Below are 19,842 nucleotides of genomic sequence, written 5' to 3'. Positions count from 1 at the left end.
TGAAGCTTGGTTAAATCTGGTGTCGGAAGGGAAAGTGGTTTCTGATCTACATGTGAAGTACTGGAGCATGTTGTTTGGACTATTAACACCTTATCAAAAGACTGTAGCGGTAATGTAGAGTCCCATATCAGAGGACCATTACCGTTAGTAGTGGTTTCAGCCAATTCTCCGCCTTTGCGGTCCTCTAAATAAAAGTTACCCCCAGGACTTGATGCCAAAATGTTATCAATTTGACAATCAAAATAAAGGTCAATGTCTGGGTCCTCAGTCCAATCCACTGCATCAATCCAACACAATGAGAGTGATGGTTCTGGAACCACCGTTTTAGGGGCTAAGAATTTTAAAGAGGCTAGCACTCTGCTGATGCAAGGCTCAACTCACCCAAAGGGCCTAAAACTCTGCAGGTAGAAGGCTGAAGTCACCTGAAGGGCCTCAATCTCTGCTGGCAGCTCAGCTTAAGGGCCTGTAACTTAATATGGAAGGGCTCATGTTAAGGGCCAGAAAAGTGAATTTTGGAAGGTCTTACCATATCACACACACACACACACATCCACAATGACAGTTCAGGGTAGGTACTGTTGGATTTTCCATTGCCTATTCCATCTGTGGTTGTCATGGGCAACATGATTTAAAGGGGTTCTTGTTAATGTTTCTTTAGCTTAAATTTGGGTTTCTGCCCATACAATTGGGGAAGAAAGAAGGTTTCCAGGTATTTTCCCACTGTGATAGAGGTTTTTTTGAGTGTGGAAAGTGTGTAGTTGATAGGCTGTGATGGTGGGGTAAAACTGTGACTTGGGCTTGTTAGATGCCCCCAGGCATGCTGTCCCAGTTGCATTACAGAGGTGTTGTCATCATTTGCTGAGGTGTCATAGTGGACTTGGTGACCCTCCTGAGTCGAATAGTGGGATCCCCTGAAAAGAAGCATTTGGTTGGATATTCGTTCGAATAGTAGAATATTGAGCGGCTATTCGAAACGAATATCGAATATTTTACTGTTCGCTCATCTCTAATTACCACAGGGTTCAGTGCTTACATTAAAAAGACAAAAAAAAAGTGACAAAAAAAAGAAAACAGTTTGTAAAATAAAAGGGAGAAAACGGAAGAAAAACTTGCCAGTTATAGTCTTATTATTTTCTTTGGGCTTGGAGCATCTCAGATGGGATTGCCAACACTCAGCTTTTTGCTAGCTCCAAAAGTGAGACACAGTTCTTTTAGAAACCACAGTTTAGTAATGGTGAGCTCCTGGAACACTCAGACATGCCCCCTGCCAGGGCTTTCCCTCATCTCCGCTTATGAGGTGGGGGATGAACTATCTCATCTGCACCTGTAAAAGCTGAGTTGCCACAGATCTCTGAGTTTAGAAAGAAATTTCATGTTAAAAATCTCACTCTTTGCCTGAGTGACTCCTGCTAGTGGTAGCCATAAAACTGGACTTCCCTATGTTACTTGAGAGAGTTTTCTGTACCCAAACTTTGGTAAAGACTTCAGGGGATCCTGTAATCACATAAAGCTAATGGGCTACAAGTAAGGTTCTTTCATCACACTCTGCTATCTCCATGTTCTCTTGCACGCATAACCCTCATACCCCCATGTTCTCCCCTAAAAACAAACCTTCTACATAGAGATGAGCGAGTACTGTTCGGATCAGCCGATCCGAACAGAACACACGCATTGAAATGAATGGAAGCACCTGGTACTTCCGCTTAGACGCTGGCCGGCCGCTTAACCCCCCGCGTGCTGGCTACGTCCATTCATTTCAATGCGTGCGTGCTGTTCGGATCGGCTGATCCGAACAGTACTCGCTCATCTGTATTTCTACATCGATATTGTATTACACAAAGCTCTGCCAGCTCAATGTTCTCCCCACATTGCTCTTCTACCACAATATTCTTACACACACACAGCCCTGATACCTCTTATGTTGTCCCTACACAGAGCTCTAGTATCTCCATGTTCCCCACACTCACAGCTCTGCTACCTGCATGCTTTCCTCCTGCACAGGCACACGCACACACACTTACATGCACACAGCCCTGATGCCCCTATATTTTCCTTCCTGCACACACAGCTCTTCTACCTATGTTTCTCCCTAAACCCACAACTCTGCTACTTTAATAGTTCATTCCCACAATACAGCCGACACATTTCATACATTCAGCTCTGTTGACTTCACCTACCAACTCTCACAGCTCTGCTACTTACACATTTCCCAACACTCAGCTCTGCTAAATCCAAATTTCCAACACACGTTTGTTCTACTACTTCCATCCATTCTCGCCACACACTCAAATTTCATGCTTTCAACTCCTCCTACGCACACTCAATTCTGATGACCACATTTCTCCCCAAACACTCAGCTCTGCTACATCCACATTTATACTTCCATACAGCCCTGCAGTTAGTTAGTTTTGGCACTAATCTCTGCCCCGTGTCAGAAGGGCGTTTCTCTGACAGTCTAGCTGGGGGAGGGGGGGTAGCGTACCTCAGCGTACCTCAGCTCACCTCAGCTCAGCGTCATCGCTGGGCGGTAAGAAATGCCCCTTCTGACAGTACAAGGCTATGGACGAGTACAGTCGGGGGAGTGTTTCTCACAGCCCAAATAGACTGTCAGGGACTCCCTTCTGACAGTGGGAAGAGATCAGTGCCGAAATATCTCCAGCCCTGGGGCACATAACTGGAGTTCAGTGCACTGTTGGCTTTCTAGCAGTATATAAAACCGCATCTGCAGGAGGAAATGAAAGGTTGTCTTTAAAATAAGATTCTTAAAAAAAAAAAGTCACTATGTCAGACTACAATGTAATTGCAAATCAGTCACAGAAAAATGTGTTATTTTGGCCAAGGAATTCTGTCTATCTATCTATCTATCTATCTATCTATCTATCTATCTATCTATCTATATATATCATAATCAGAGTACAGTAAGTTTTAAGAAGACCAGTTGAGGGTGTCATAAGAATTCAGGACATTATGAAGATGGGAGTGTTAATGTGTGAACCTGTTTCTTTTTCTGGGTGGTGCTTGAGAAAACTCTTTTATTAGCTGTGCACGGGGAATGTTAGAAGATTCAATGTCACTATGTCTGACCTGGAGCTGTACCTGGACTTGGTGTCCCAGCCTTGCAGATCTGTCTATCTCTTTGCCAAAGCCAACAACATCCCTTTTGAGCACCATGAGATGAAGCTATTTAAAGGTTAGCTGGGAATATGCTGCCCACTCATTCAGGAATATAACAAGAGGAATAAATGTGCCTTATAGACATTAGGCTGAGGTCGACTGCAGCACAGAATAAAAAAAATATATTGCTCTATATATAGTTACACTAGAGGGTGTATTTTACTTCTATTAGATACTGCAAAATCAATTGATCGCTCATTCTCTAATATTGTAAAACAAAGTATAGGGAAGAATAATTGAGGCAATAGAATTGGAGCTTGTAATAGTATACTATTCTAGGACGCAGCATAGTAACTGGATATCTGTCAGCATCTAATATATTGGATGGGATTTTTTAAATATCATGTATCTCTGTATTTAGTGCATATATATATATATATATATATATATATATATATATATATATATATATATTCTCAAATATTTCCTAATGATGATAATAATCACAAATATGTTTTAGAGAGTTAATGTAAACTGAGTAGATTTACTTGCGGGATTATTAAAATCTTCAGGTAACACAACAAAAAGGCGCCCTAAAAGAAATGTATCTCTGCTATATCTTCATGTTAGAATGTGAAAATATTCTTGTTGAAAGTGTTTCAATCTCATCAGATTGTTACAGTTGTTCTTATAACATGGTAGTTTCCCTCCTGCATTGAAAGTATATATTTAAGTGGGATTTTGCTTAAAGAAATATTGCATAACATGAAAATCTGGCGTGATTTGTTATACTATCTGTTGCTCTCGAGGCCAAAGTAGTGTGCATTGTTAAACAATACAATTGACAATATACACATTTTGTATATACAAAATAACAGTTCAGCAATGTGTTAAAAACCTTCCGTTGTGAAGAGCGACTTTGTGCGGGTTAATGTTTAGCTGGAGCTGTTTGCCTTGGACTGTTCACTATATCTTTGTTGCAACAGGTTAAATACAAACCCAGAGGCAACAGACAACAGAATGCTGTGCAAGCAGCTAGGAGTAAAGCTATTCCCATGTGTCTAAAGTATTCTAGTAATGAGTTTATGCTTTACATTTCTTAGACACTCCTTTATTGGTTTTCTCAAGCAATATTTATCCAGCAGCATGAATAAAAGACAATCCACGTTTATGTATCCTTAGGATAGGCAATCAATATCAAATCGATGGGGGTCTGACTAAGTGTACCGGGCAATCCGGATCACAGCAACTTAAATAAATAGGATGAAGCTGCAATAGGAGGGAAAACTATGCATACTACTAAATGTATAGAACTATGAATAATAAAGAACGAATTGGACAAGGTGCTTGCTGGAGAAACAGAGCTCAATCAGCTGATGAATGGAACTCCCATTTATGTCATATTTAAGGCCTGTATATGTTTAAAAATATGCTATATGCTGTTACACTATAAATGTCTGATAGGTCTCAGCTTTGGAACCTGCATCTACAGTATGTCTATAATGGATTATCTATGGGATCTGCACCTGTATATACAGAGGTTTCCTTTTTTACCTTTCCTCTTGGCTTAACATGTCCACATGTGCGTTACATGAGATGAGCAGCTTCTCAAGTTATGATACCATAAAGTGATATACTGCTTACTCTATGTATATCTATATACAGCCACACAATCGCAGCCCATCAATGGTTTAGTTATCATGTTGTGATATTCTCTATTGCATTGTATTAATGAGAAATTTGAGTCCTTAACAAAATTATTGCTCAGATATGGGTGGACACAGCTAAAAAAAAAAAAAAGCCATGACCATAAAGAGGTTGGGAACATGGGTAACTTACAGTAGATTTACTGTCTTTAATTTTTACATAAATCTTTGTAGGTGATCATCTCACTGAAGAATTTAAAAAAGTAAATCCCTTACACAAGGTTCCAGTCCTAAAAGATGGAGACTTTACACTTGTCGAAAGGTAGGTGTAAACATTTTTGTGGTTTTTTTGTTTGTTTGTTTGTTTGTTTCTATAAATTAAGTGCCTTAAAGCTCATCTCTAATTACAGAACAACTTTTCATAAAATAATGTGAAATCTAGATGTGAAATATATATCCATATCCATACACTGTCTACCAATAAGTATTTGGACGCCCATGCAAACGTAAATGAAGATATCTGCGGTTGTGATGTACGTCACACCTTCCCCCATTAAATATCGGGTAGGAAACAGCATTGGCATTAGTCGCATACGAGATGCCATGAAGTGCAGAGTTGTCTGATTTCGAGAAAGGGGTAATTGTGGGGTACCACAGAAATGGTTGATCCCTAAGGAACATAGCAAGCGAACTGAATTACCCAAAATAGACAGTGGCCTATGTGATTACAAAGTGGAAGGTGAATGGTTATTGTCAGAATGTTCCCTGAGTCAGCAGACCCCCGAAACTGCAGCCGTCCAAAATCGGCGAAAGAACTTACCTGTCTTCTCCAAGCCAATTGGAATAAAATACCACTAGCCATCATACAAGGACTTGTGGAAAGCATGCCCCGGAGGATTGAAGCTGTAAATGCCACTCATGGAGGCTCTCTCTCTCTTCTCTCTCTCTCTCCCTCCCTCTCTCTCTCTCTCTCTCTCTCTCTCTCTCTCTCTCTCTCTCTCTCTATATATATATATATATATATATATAGTAGCATCTTAAAGAAATGTATTCCTTTCTCCACTTATTAGGCAGCTGTCATCTTCCTTCTATTCCTTCTAATGGACCCACTGTGCCACCTAACTAGTTTTTTAGACTTTCAGCTATTCCCAAGGGTGTTAAAGCTTGATTCACATCTGTGTTGGAGTCTCCATTGAAGAGTCTATCTCAAAGTCCAATTGGAGGAGACAAAAGTTCTGCACGAAGGATAAAACAATTTCAAAACATTGGACACCCAACAGAAACATGACAGACCCCATTGTAATCAATGGAGTCTCTGTATGCAAATGCAGTATTAGCAATCTGCCTTTCCTTTGTTCAGGTCCCCCAATGGACCCGAATAACTGAGTGCTAGCATTAGTATTAACTTAGCAAAAGTAGTTTCCCTGAATTTCATCTTCTAACCCTTCATACAGGGATTTGGAATTTAGGAGTCTACGAGGTCTCTTACTCTCTGAGTGGACTCAGAATAGTTAACAGCCAAACAAAGCCCAAAGAGATGCTGATGTCAAGCACTAGGTGATCAGGTAGAAGGTGGTTAAGTATGGACTGAAAATCTGAGGCAGGCAAAGGGCATGCAAAGTTGTAACAAGCCAAAAAGGTTAGAATAGGCAGCTCATGTTCACAGGTCAGGGACAGGCAGAGGTTGTACAAAAAAGGTGTACAGGGTCAACAGAGAAATAAGAGGGACTTCAGAATCAGGATACTTTCTTGGGAACTGGCTAATATTAAGGTGCTGTGCTAAGGGCTGAGCAGAATAAAATAGGCAAAGGCTGCTTGTGATTGGCTGAGGAGAGCTCAAAGGTGTATTTGTTAATCCTATAACCTGCATGAAGGAGGGGCACATCCACCATGTGGAGAGATTTACACACAGAAGCCTATGGAGAGGGGAATGTGGAGGTGGAAGCTGTTAATTGATTTCTTGCATTGTTCTGTGCCATTTCTCAATAAAGATGTTTAAAAAAAGCTCTACCACTGTTTCACCTGCATAATGTCTTTCTTAACAGACCTCGCTTACTAGCTACCTTGGTGTTCTTGCTCCTGTCTCTTGTCTCTTTAGCAGTCTTGCATCTGCTAAACTTTCTCCCATCTATCCTTGCTTCCCTGTGTGTCTGCATCGCTATAAGTCTGTGTGTTTAGTCCCTTCTTTTCTGAGCAATGTATGAATGCATACAATGCATGAATTCTGTTTTATCCTGCTGTATGTACAGTGCCTTGCAAAAGTATCCAGCCCCCTAGAACTTTTCAGATTTTTACCATATTTCAGGCTTAAAAAATAAAGCTATAAAATGTAAAAATTTTTGTGGAAGAATCAACAAGTGGGACAACTGTGAAGTGGAACAAAATTTATTGGATTTTTTTAACAAAGAAAAAAATTGAAAAATTGAGCGTGCAAAATTATTCGGCCCCCTTACGTTAATACTTTGTGGTGCCACCTTTTTCTGCGATTACATCTGTAAGTTGCTTGGGGTATGACTATCAGTTTTGCACACCAAGAGACTGAAATTCTGGCCCATTCTTCCTTGTAAAACAGCTGGAGCTCAGTGAGGTTGGAAGGAGAGCATTTGTGAACAGGCAGTTTTCAGCTCTTTCCACAGATTCTCGATTGGATTCAGATTGCCTTCTTTCTTCCATAAAGACCAGATTTGTGCAGTGTACGACTGATTGTTGTCCTATGGACAGACTCTCCCACTTCAGCTGTAGATCTCCGCAGTTCATCCAGAGTGCTCATGGGCCTCTTGGCTGCATCTCTGATCAGTCTTCTCCTTGTTTGAGACGAAAGTTTAGAGGGACGGTGGGTCTTGGTAGATTTGCAGTGGTCTGATACTCCTTCCATTTCAATATGATTGCTTGCACAGTGCTCCTTGGAATGTTTAAAGCTTGGAAAATCTTTTTGGATCCAAATCCGGCTTTAAACTTCTCCACAGCAGTATCTGGGACCTGCCTGGTGTGTTCCTTGGTCTTCATGATACTCTCTACTAGAGATGAACGAACACTAAAATGTTCAGGATTCAAAATCCGATTCGAACAGCCGCACACTGTTCGACTGTTCGAACGGGTTTCGAACCCCATTATAGTCTATGGGGGTAAATGCAAAGTCGGCTCTGTCCAGGCCTGATGCCTGGCAGAGTGAATTCAGAGCCAGAAGAGGATGCGGGACGCTGCGCAGGGAGAAAACTTCTAAAGGTAAGGGAAGAACCAAGCGTTGATTGGCAGTGTATAGCATTCTGCCAATCAACGCTGGTTCTGCATCGAATCTTAACTTTGAACAGCTAGTAGTACTCGATCGAGTACGAGTATTTCGAATACCGTAGTATTCAATCGAATACCTACTCAATCGAGTACTACTCGCTCATCTCTACTCTCTACGCTTTAAACAGAACCCTGAGACTATCACAGAGCAGGTGCATTTATACGGAGACTTGGTTACACACGGGCGGATTCTATTTATCATCATCAGTCATTTCAGACAACATTGCATCATTCAGAGATCCTCACTGAACTTCTGGAGTGAGTTTGCTGCACTGAAAGTAAACCAAACTGAAACTGAAAGGGACCGAATAATATTGCACGCCCCACTTTTCAGTTTTTTCTTTCTTTAAAATATCCAATAAATTTCGTTCCACTTCACAATTGTGTCCCACTTGTTGATTCTTCCCCTAAAAAAAAAATCAAATTTTATACCTTTATGTTTGAAGCCTGAAATGTGGCAAAAGGTTAAAAAGTTGAAGGCGGCCGAAAACTTTCGCAAAGCACTGTATGTCTTTTTGGTAGTCCTGAGTTTTGTTTGCATGCATCCTACTCAATTGTTTTATTATTGATTCTTTGTTTAATCTGTTTTTATGATGACCCTGTTATTTCTGTTCGTTCTTCTAGTCTGCCTCTGTCCCTGTATACCTGTAGCCTGCAGGTTTTCAGCAATGTTCCTATATACCGGTAGCCTCCTGTATTCTGCAATACATCCTGTATACCTGTGGTTTTCTTCAATATCTTTGCATATCCGTAGCTTTTGGGCTTTCTGCAATGTGTCTATTTTTATCTCTGTTCCACTTCCGCTACCTGTGGCCATGTGCCTTCTACTTGTGTTTTTCCTATCTCAATCCCTGTCTGGTTTTGTCCTGTACTCCCTGTCCATCCTGGTTTTAGTCTAGGTACACACGCTGTATTTTTATTCCATTCCAGTGGTGCTCCACACCATAATTCTGTCTATCCCGATCAGTTACTACTAAACCAGGTTCATGCCAGGAGGTAGTGGCCTGATGAAGACCCAATGATCATGAGGAGTTGAAGGATGAATACCAGGTAGTCTGCTAGGATAACTCCCTTAGAGATGTCCTCAGGCCAAACTAGTTTGGTAGCACAGCAGGGCCACAACGCACTGCACATTACACAGCTGCAGTTATTTGTGTGTGTCCTTCTCCTCATCCCCTTCTCTATAATCTTCTATGTAAAAAAGATCTCAGACTAATATACGGAGAAGAATACATATTTTTTTAACACATATTACAAAGTTTCTTATATTCACTTGTACTATTCATTTATGAAACACTACTTTACAACTGGAGGTACATTTTGACTTTAAATGCATTTATTAAGTGTTTTTTTTTTTTAGTAACCATTATGTTCTTTATTCCCAGTACGGCTATGCTGCGTTACCTGGTACAAAAATATAACACTCCTGACCACTGGTACCCATCTGACCTTCAGAAACGTGCACGTGTGGATGAATATCTTGCATGGCAGCACACCAACACACGTCCCCATGGCTGTAGAGTCTTCTGGGTGAAGGTAAGTTTTCTCAGTGAAGGTTTTATATATAAAACCCTTCTAGTACTATTTATTATTATTCCAAGTCCAACCTGTAGTCCTACCCTGTTGATCCAGAGGGGAAAAAATTTTTGGCTTAAGCCCCATCACAGTGTTTCACAGTCCCTGCACACATTGCAGAAAAATACTTGCAACAGAACTGCTGCGGTTTTCAAAGCCATCACGTTTTTGGAAACAGCAGCATGTCAATTATGTCTATGGAAACACTAGCGGTTTCTGCATAGCTATAATTGAAGCAGAAAGTCCGCAGAGGAAAACTATGTGGACTTTTTGTGAAAAGCGGTGCGGGAAAATCCGTGAGCATTTCCACCCCAGTTTTTCCTGTAGCATGTTTTAGCTGCAACTCGCTACATGGGGCCTTAGCCTGAGGAGGATACCAATAGCACCATTTAGAGGAGCATTCGATAAAGAGACAAAATATGACTGGAATCAGAGAAAGCACCTATTGCAACCATTTAGGGTATCTGCAAATGGGAGAATTTGGCAGTGATTGTGAAGCCTGAATGTGCCTTCGTTTCTTTGCAATGTGACTTATAAATCAAAGCAGGATGTCTGAAAAATAAGTGGCAGGACACACTTTGCTGATTTGCCTCATTCAACGCGGACTGATAGTTAAAACCATGTCAGAAAGCTGTAGCTCTGCTTTACCTTACTACAGTAGGGAGCGGAAGGACTGGAAAGTGAAGAGGAATCTGAGATGGATGTCCTCTTCTATTCCTCTTCATTTTCTGCCATTTGAACAGGTCCTTCAAAGAAACCTTCCACATGGTAAATGCAGTCCAATTTGCAAGCAGCATTTTATAAAGCAGGAGATGTGGAATGATATACAGATTTGTAGGAAAAAATACTGTTTCTCCAAAAATAAGCCCTACCCTGACAATAAGCCCTAGCTAGATTTTACAGGATTTTGGAGTATGTTTGAAAGCCCTAGTCCAAAACTAAGCCCTAGTTACAGTTACATTTAACCTCTTACCAACATCTGCCATGAGATTACAGCGGACGGTGGGTCTTTAAAGATAGACCTAGTGCTAATAGACCTAGACGTAGCGGACTCTGATCATGGGCATCTCTGAGTTTGACCCTCCCCCCCAAACGTATTGCAACTGCCCTGGTACAGGCACTGCTGCATGTGACCTCCCCAAAGCATTACAACTGCCCCCGTGGCTAGTCCCCACCAGCCCGTTTTTCATTGCAGGCTGGATCCCGTGTGGTGATATCATGGGAGACACCCTGTCCCTTTGATAGTCAGGAGCCTTATGAAGTTTCCTAGACCTACCATAAGAATATTACTATTGAGACTGGTGAGAAACACAGGTATAGTATTCCTAAGATTTTAGATTTGTTTGCTCTTCCTATGCTTAGAAACCATCATGGAGGTGATCATACATGGTGATTGACAGTTATCTCTGGATGCACACATGAATGACTGTCAAAGACGACCCCATGACTAAAGAAAAGATGGAAAAATAACTGACAAGCTATGATGAATCTTTTCCTACAAAACTATATACATCGGCTTAGCTCCTCATGCTCTATAATATAACAAATAAAGGTATTCTCACTAATGGGAAGTATCATAAAAAAGGACAAAATAGTGAAAGTGACTTTAATATATCACTCATACTAAAAAAAAAAAAAAAAAAAGTGTAAATTAAACACTGTCATATATCTACTATAAAATGATACTTCACAAATATGATTCACCCCCAAATACAGATATATTTAACAAGCTGTGCCATGATCTCATAACAGCGAAAAATAGTTGAAATCCATTGAAAAAAAATTGAACGAACATTCTTTATCATAGCGTAGTTAACATATTAGTAATATTAAACTTTGCTTCATCTGTAACACAGGCTCAAAGATACGTAGCCACAGCATTTTACCTTAGAATCAAAACTTATGACTGATAGAATGTAAGGAGGCAACAACTAAAAGACAACCATCTTGGCACTTAAAATAAATGAACTCAATCTCTAAGGGGTTAATGAAAAGTTAAAACTTCCCAGACTTTGTGCAGATATGGGATAGAAATGCAGATTTTGTTATGACCCACTCTTGTCCTTCTGCCATACAAAACTGATTAACTGTGAGCATATATCTGCCTAGAGCTAACTTTTACTACCAGCTATAAATCATTGCAAAAGGTTCTGCATATTTTAATATTGCCTGTGTTGTTGGTTCTGTGTAAATGTCTGAGCACCTGGAGTTTTATGATTAGACTGCGCATTGTGTCTTGCACTTATGTCATGACTTTTAACATGACAATCATCAAGGACCATAGCGGCAAATGAAATGTACCAACCAAAACTACCAACTGAAAGTAGCTGAAGGCAAACACTGGGGCCTCCTGACCCTTAGGACCCAATATACCACTTTCAGCAGTATACCCCTCACACAAACCCACAATTTACTCATTTCTCATAGCATAGTTTACATATTTTTGTGACTACAAAGGAAAAATACTGAATGTTTGGACAGGACCCCATACATCACGTTTTGTTTTTTGGTTTTTTTTTTTGGGGGGGGGGTTGCTAAAAGAGTATTCTTTTAACCTTGGGAAAGTATGCAGTTTCATATAGCATACCATTCAGTTTATATATTTGTAACATAGTAACATAACATTTGTTCTACTTGTTTTTTACAATCAAATTCAAAGGGTGTCCCATATCTCATAATATATTCTGTGGAAGGAAAAAACAATGTGTAAATGTGTGCCTACCATACAGTATATCTGTAATACTCCAAATTTTTCTTCAAACGCTTTCCTGAAATTCACTGTATATGTACAGCATAGTCGGAAAATACTTCCCACAACCACCTGTACATGTGCTGCCATAGCTGCTTGGTGTCTGCTGTTTTATACGATTGCAGGAATTAACTCCTCTGGCGCCTCACTCAAAGCTGACCGAGGTGCCATCTTACTGATGGCGCATGGGTGCTGCCATTTTCCCGGTGATTGAGCCATAGCAAGCTCCGGGACCGGCCATATGTTGCATATGTTGCTATGGTTCTTGAGCCTGTCATTCTATTTCTTCGCAATAGAACTGCCAGTATTTTTCAATGCATTGCATTAGTGATCAGACCCCCTGGGACCCCTGGGTTTTGTAAATGGAAAAGACCATGTTATGAGAGAAGTTCTTACAGATGTGTCCAGCCTCATTGGTACAGTTATTTGTATCACCACTTAACCTATTTTTACTAAACACAGCAAGTTACCAGGAAGTGATATGTTCCCTATCCTATTTGTATCCATGTTTGTCCACATGGGTGGCCTGTGGGGGAGTAGAGATGTGAATTACAGTACAGTCTTTCAAGATTTTTGCTAGCATGTCAAGATATTAGAAATTGAACACTTTTTCGAATCCTGAACTAAATTGGAGATCAATTAAATGGATGCATCCATAGAAATGCAATTCCAACATCTGTAACTATAACATTTTAAGGCCAGATTCACATTAGGACCTTGAAAAATTGCCTGGGCATGAATAGTCATAGACATTCATGTGCTTTAAAACAGCAGTGTGAATAAGGCCATTTTTTGCAGTTTTCCTTATTCCTTCCCATAGATATGTTGAATGGAAACATGCTGAATGGAGTATACAAAGTTATAGTTCTCAGAGTATGGCAAAGAAAAAACTATTTTTCTTAAGTGTTTTTGTGCATAATGTAAATCATATATAAAACAGGAAAAAAAAAAAAAAAACTCCTTGGGGTTACTAGAATTGAACTGACTTACAGAATAAAGTAACCATGTGATTTATACCATAGCGGGAACATTTTAAAAGGGAACATGAAAAAAGAGAAATTATCGTTTTTTCCCATTTTCTACTTCAGCAAAAAGTTAATAAAACTTTTTAAATACATGTACCCCAAAAATTAATTTAGTGCATATCTAGTCCAATATAACATTACACAAATAAATAAAACAAGCCCTTGTTTGGACACATTGACAGAAAAAGAAAAAAGTTATGGAAGGAGAGAATAGAGCATGCGGCATCATGAAGGTCAGAACTGGCTACAGTGTTGAAGGGATAATATTTTAAGGAATTAAGTCAGCAATTTCAACTAGAGTTAAACACAAGTAAATTTTATAACTACTTGAATTTCATAAACTTTGACAATGTTCAAACCTGTCAAAAAATAACATATTAATATTTCTAATATGACCTACAAAATTAATTTGCATATCTGGTATTTATGATTCAGCACATTCCATGCTTAGCTTGGCGGTCTGCAAATACAGATATACATCTTCTATTTCTGGAGGGTAAGACACTTCATTTGCATTTCCATGTAATCAGGTTAAAATTTAATCCTTAATGCAATGTAATAACTAGCTGTGAGTATAACACAGTGTGACTGTGTCAGTATAATGTGGCTTGGTTGTTACCTGCACAGGCATCAGAAAGATGAATGTCATTTAAAGGAGCTCGGGAACATTTTTGACTTCTGCTTTTATTAAAAATAACAAGAAGTTAGCTTACTTTGTTCTTGACATTATGTTTCAGTGTATCATTGGGAACGCTAGCTGCATGACACTTACTGTAAAGCTCCCAGATATCTTGAGATGTGAGGTGCCAAAGTGACACCACCTATAGTATTTCTCTATTTCTCACCTAGTAACACTGAACACCTTCCAAATAAAAACTGCTATAAACAAGGCAAAAAAAGATTGTTATGCAAAACTGCGAAACTTAACAATACAGTATGTGTCACTTTTATAACGTGTTGTAGATATTTTTTGTATCTCACTCCACAATGAAGAGAGCTAGAATGGGGGCAGCTTTCACTTCTCCAAATTGTACCATAACTTTGGAGCAAAGAACTGGTCTATTTGCAACATGTTATTTGTAAAGTTAAACTTTCCTACTTGTCTTTCCAATCTACACTACACAGAATTTTCTTTTATGTTTGGACAAAACTCATACAATATATTTACTTGGGGAGGTCACAGCTATTACCTAACTATAAAGGGATGTAACCTAGTGGCGTAACTAAAGTCTTGAGGGCCCCAGTGCAATCTTTTGGCCGGTGTCCCTTTCCTCATCCCTAGAAGGAATTCTTGATAAAGATGGTTACGAGTGCTAAGGAGTTTAATCAACCTTAGTGTGATTAGGGTAATCTGTGGGTCTCCTTGGCTTATGGGCCAGATGGAATCTGCAATCTCACTACTGATGCCAGTGCTTATGGGCCTCCTAAGGCTTCTGGGCCCGGTACAACTGCACTCTCTGCAACCCCTCAAGTTATGCCCCTGGATGTAACCATAGATATTACAGCGATTTCAACTAATGAGATCCCTCCAGTTCTTCAAATGGGAGACCTCAGCTTATATTTCTCCACCAGCAGGACTACAGTACAGGGGAGTTTGCATGGAACTGTTCCATAAAAATCCCTGAAAGTTATGGAAACAGTGGAGATGCATCTACATCACAAAAAATACATTGGAAGGAATTCATCAAATGTGTAATACCACAAAAGTAGTGTAAAACAGTCACAAATCATTGATTTGAGACTATTTAACACCTCTTGGGGCTAGAGTCACATGTGGCTTTTTTGCTCTAACCACAGCAGTTTTTCAAAAGTGGGTAGGGCCTTGGGGTTAAGTTTGGAGTTTTGCCAGGCTTGAAGTGGTTTGCGGTTTACAAGACAGTTATTTGCAGGATGGGTTTTAACTAGAGATGAGCGAACAGTAAAATATTTGATATTCGTTTCGAATAGCCGCTCAATATTTGACTATTCGAACGAATATTGAACCCCATTATAGTCTATGGGGAAAAATGCTTCGTTTCAGGGGATCCCACTCTTCGACTCAGCAGAGTCACAAAGTCCACTATGACACCCCAGGAAATGATGCCAACACACTGGAATGCAACTGGGACAGCAGGAGAAGCATGCCTGGGGGCTTCTAACATGCCCAAGTCCCTGTATTACGTCAAGATCCCTGTCAGCTTGCGATATGCGGCAGCTGACTTTTTACCATAGGAATGCATTGACCAGTGTTGATTGGCCGAATGCCATACAGAGTACAGCATTCAGCCAATCAACGCTGGTTCTGCCAGAGGCTCGTCTGTGAGGAGGCGGAGTCTAATATCGGACCAGAATGGAGACTGCTGTGGACCGATCTTAGACTCCGCCTCCTCCGGCAGAACCAGTGTTGATTGGTCAAATGCTGTACTCTGTATGGCATTCGGCCAATCAATGCTGGTCAATGCATTCCTATGCCGAGATGTAGCAGTTCTGGCTGTGTGCTCAACTCGGCTACTCCGAAGATGCAGACGAGCTGAACGCACGGCCAGCACTGCTATATCGCAGATGAAGCAGAGTTGGCCGTGCGCTCAGCTCGACTACTCCGAAGATGCAGCTGAGCTGAGCGCACGACCAGCACTGCTACATCGGAGATGAAGCAGTGCTGGCCGTGCACTCAGCTCAACAACTCCAGCTACTCCGGAGATGCAGACGAGCTGAGCGCACGGCCAGCACTGCTACATCGGAGATGAAGCAGAGCTGAATGTGCAGCAGGGTTCAATGCACACTCGGCACTGCTAAATCTGAGATGAAGCAGAGCTGAGTGTGCAGCAGAGTTCAACGCACACTCAGCACTGCTACATCTGAGATGCAGCAGTGCTGAGTGTGCAATGAACCCTGCTGCACACTCAGCTCTGTGCATCTCAGATGTAGCAGTGCTGAGTGTGCATTGAACCCTGCTGCACACTCAGCACTGCTACATCTGAGATGCATCAGGGTTCAGCGCACACTCAGCTCTGCTGCAACTCTGGTGTGTGTGCTGAGCTCTGCTGCTTCTCCGTGTAGCACTGCTACATCTGAGATCGGACCACAATGGAAACTGCTGTGGACCGATCTTAGACTCTGCCTCATCCAGGAGAACCAGCGTTGATTGGCCGAATGCTGTACTCTGTATGGCATTCGGCCAATCAATGCTGGTCAATGCATTCCTATGGGAAAAAGTCAGCTCATGCATATCGCAAGCTGACAGGTATCCAAACAAGATAGAGCCCCAAAGAGCTGTGTGAGTAACATTCCCACCTAAATAAAGGTAATCCCTAGCTAACCCTGCCAGTATATCTATCCCTGTCTCACAGTCACATAGTTCACAGTCTCAAGTTAACCGAATGTCAAATCCACCATTCGTCTAAATTGGAGGTCACCTGATTCAGCCAGCCAATTATTTTTCGGATTTTTTTTCTCCGTTGTCGTCGTTCCCGTCCCACCTCCCCTGCGCAGTTATTGGTGCAAAAAAAGCGCCATGGAAGGTGGGAGGGGATATGAATTTTTAGTGCCTTTGCTTCGTGGTATTGCCTCGAACGGCCTGATATTCGATCAGTGTTCGCTCATCTCTAGTTTTAACTAGATCAGTGTCTGCAGATATCGCTCTAGTTGAAAGTAAAATATGTATTTATGGAGGTCCCAAGGGTGGGCCCCCAAAGAATCAGTGAGTCCGAGGAAGCCTCCCCCTCTGCCCCCCACTAGCTACGCCTCTGCCTAAAACTTATTTTAAGCCCCAGATGGATTTAAAAATGCTTAACATTTTATGAAATATTTTGAGGGTAATGTCTTTTTAATGTGGAACCTTTGTTGGTCTAATATATTTTAAACAGTGCATGACTCCAGTTATTACTGGCATAGAAGCAGCGCCAGAAAAACTGGACCAAGTCCTTGCTGAGTTCGGAGACATCATGACACAGCTGGAGGAGAAATTTTTGAAGGAAAGGCCATTTCTGGCTGGAGATGAAATAACACTGGCAGACCTTGTGGCTATTGTGGAAATCATGCAGGTAAGAATCAGTCATACCAGATAAATACCAGAATGTATGTCTTCAATAAAAGTAAAAACTTCATTGGTGGATAAAAAGCTTTAGTGAGTTACACAATATTCTTGAGACATGCAAGGCTTGGAAAATAGATACTGATTTATTTTGCCATTTTGCAGCTTGTCCTTTTTTGATATAGTATCAAGTAGCATTTAATTGATTATAGTTTTAATAGGTACAATTTTCAGATAAAGATAATTTATTTAACAAAAAAAAATTGAGGTGATGACAAGAAGTATAGGGAATAGAGATGAGCGAACACTGTTCGGATCAGCCGATCCAAACAGCACGCTCCCATAGAAATGAATGGAAGCACCTGTGACGCTGACTTTGCCGGCGGCCGGCCGGCGTCACAGGTGCTTCCATTCATTTGTATGGGAGCATGCTGTTCGGATCAGCTGATCTGAACAGTGCTCGCTCATCTCTAATAAGGAACTGGTGAGGCACTCTTGGGTGCATGGTAATGGCCTAATATTGAACATGGGTAAATAAAGGAGATGATCATCAGTTTTGGTAAGGCTCGTCCAAGATGTAAAAGTCATTACGTATTGAGGGTAAAGATATAGAAAGGGTTATCCCCTATATTTGTCTATACCTGGACATTAAATCTAGATTCAAGGACGAATTCTAAAAACGTATACTAGAAGACAACCAGTAGTCTATTCTACGGGGTCACTGCATGGGAAGGCTACATAAGTAATACAGATGTTAAAAACATTGATAAATTGATTAAAAGTCAAGTTCCATGGTGGGCCATTGGATAGACAGTCTGACTGCGTCAGAGGACTTTAAGGAAATTCAAAGCCATTCTAGACAATCTCTGACACCCTCTAAACCAATTCTCATCAGCCCACAGAGTTTCTTCAACAAAAGCTTCATATGGTTACGCTGAAGAAGGAAAAGGATCACTGAGCTGTAGATGACTCAATTTCCTGATGGGATCAATAAAGTATTCTATTCTATTCAGATCAGTGCAGAGCAGTGGAGAGAATAGTTCAGTTAGCAGACCACAGGCCAAATGGGGACCCCAACTGTCAGCTATCCAGACCCCAGTCTTCTATAATGACAGCAGCCAGGAGAAACCACTCAACTTCTGACCACTGCCTTTAGCATTATTATATTACTATAACAGCAGCAGGGATCGGTAATCATAATTGTAAATGTCTCTCATGAGCAGTGTCAGGGTATTTATTTAGCATTGTACTTTGTGGAGAACAATGAAAAGCTTTAGATTTTGTGGAGGACAGTCAGGAAAATTATAATGTGTGGGGGCATTAATGGGGAGTTATACTGTTGTGAGTACTAATGCTCCCTTATAGCCCTCAGAGAGTATAATAGAGTAGGATTCAATCTTATGACCATATTGCTATCCAATCAGTTGCAGTTTAATATTGAAATAATGTATACATCTTTATTAATGTTGAGTACACTGTCCTTCATTCTGAAGGTAGTTGCAAGTGGAGTACCGATATTTGAAGAAAGACCAAAGCTTGATGCATGGAAACAAAGAGTTGAAGAAGCTCTGGGTCCAGAGCTCTTCATCGAAGCTCACGAGGACATCCTCAATATCAAGGAGCAACAGCTTAACTTATTGACCCCTGAAGTAAAGGAGCAATTTAGAGGAAGACTTCTCCTGTTTACAAACTGTGGGATGTGGTTGTGTTGATGTATACTTCATTGTGTAATGAATGGGCAGAAATAAGGAGAATTATATTAACAAAACATTCCTAAATGTGTTGTATTTGATGAGGTATTTTGGACGATGGACTTATAGACAATTTTTAAGACAAAATGTTTGGCTCAATGTTTTGCATTCAATCAAGGTCCTGGTTATATATTATATTATATGTTCATTCATACAGTTTGTTAGATATAATCTGGTAGATATAATCCAATGAATTTCAAGTCATGATTGAAAAATAAAAAGTTTTGAACATGGGTTTAGAGTTAATTTTATTAACATACAGTTATACAGTTGGATATGATCAATTGTTTGTGGTCAACCTTTTAAGGCCAGAGAGAGACCATGGTGCTCTTTATTGGATTTGAGTGATAAAAGAAACATTCCCACTTTCGAGATCATTATATTATTTCACATATTTCATAGTATCTGAGATAGTTCAATGCCCAACTGAAGGTTCCTGGTTGTTCTTGTATTTGGAACTGTTTGGGCCAACTAACTATAGTATTTCACACAAGAGATGGCAGTCTAAAATCTAATGTGTATGTTCAGCTTAAGTCACAGCAACAGTTATAACTATGGGTAAGTAGATTTTGGCAAGAAGTATGAAACAGGCTGTTTACTAGTAACAAGCAACAAATTTAGTGTTTGCAGAGTAAATAAGCAATATTTTGTTGTTGTTGTTTTTTAAAGCTTTTTATTA

General features: G+C 40.4%; 1 protein-coding gene across 1 annotated transcript; it reads left to right on the top strand.

Annotated features, from left to right (window-relative positions):
* Positions 1-3,075: 3,075 nt before the first annotated feature.
* On the top strand, positions 3,076-19,124 carry LOC142208759 (glutathione S-transferase theta-1-like). The gene is made up of 5 exons (XM_075277455.1): positions 3,076-3,190; positions 4,995-5,082; positions 9,437-9,587; positions 17,246-17,422; positions 18,906-19,124. Exons 1-5 carry the CDS (start codon positions 3,076-3,078, stop codon positions 19,122-19,124), a joined length of 750 nt encoding a protein of 249 aa, XP_075133556.1.
* Positions 19,125-19,842: the final 718 nt, after the last annotated feature.

The sequence above is a fragment of the Leptodactylus fuscus genome, chromosome 1 (genome assembly GCF_031893055.1).
Source record: "Leptodactylus fuscus isolate aLepFus1 chromosome 1, aLepFus1.hap2, whole genome shotgun sequence".
In the NCBI taxonomy this organism is placed as follows: domain Eukaryota; kingdom Metazoa; phylum Chordata; class Amphibia; order Anura; family Leptodactylidae; genus Leptodactylus; species Leptodactylus fuscus.
This window is presented reverse-complemented; position numbering and strand designations above follow the sequence as displayed.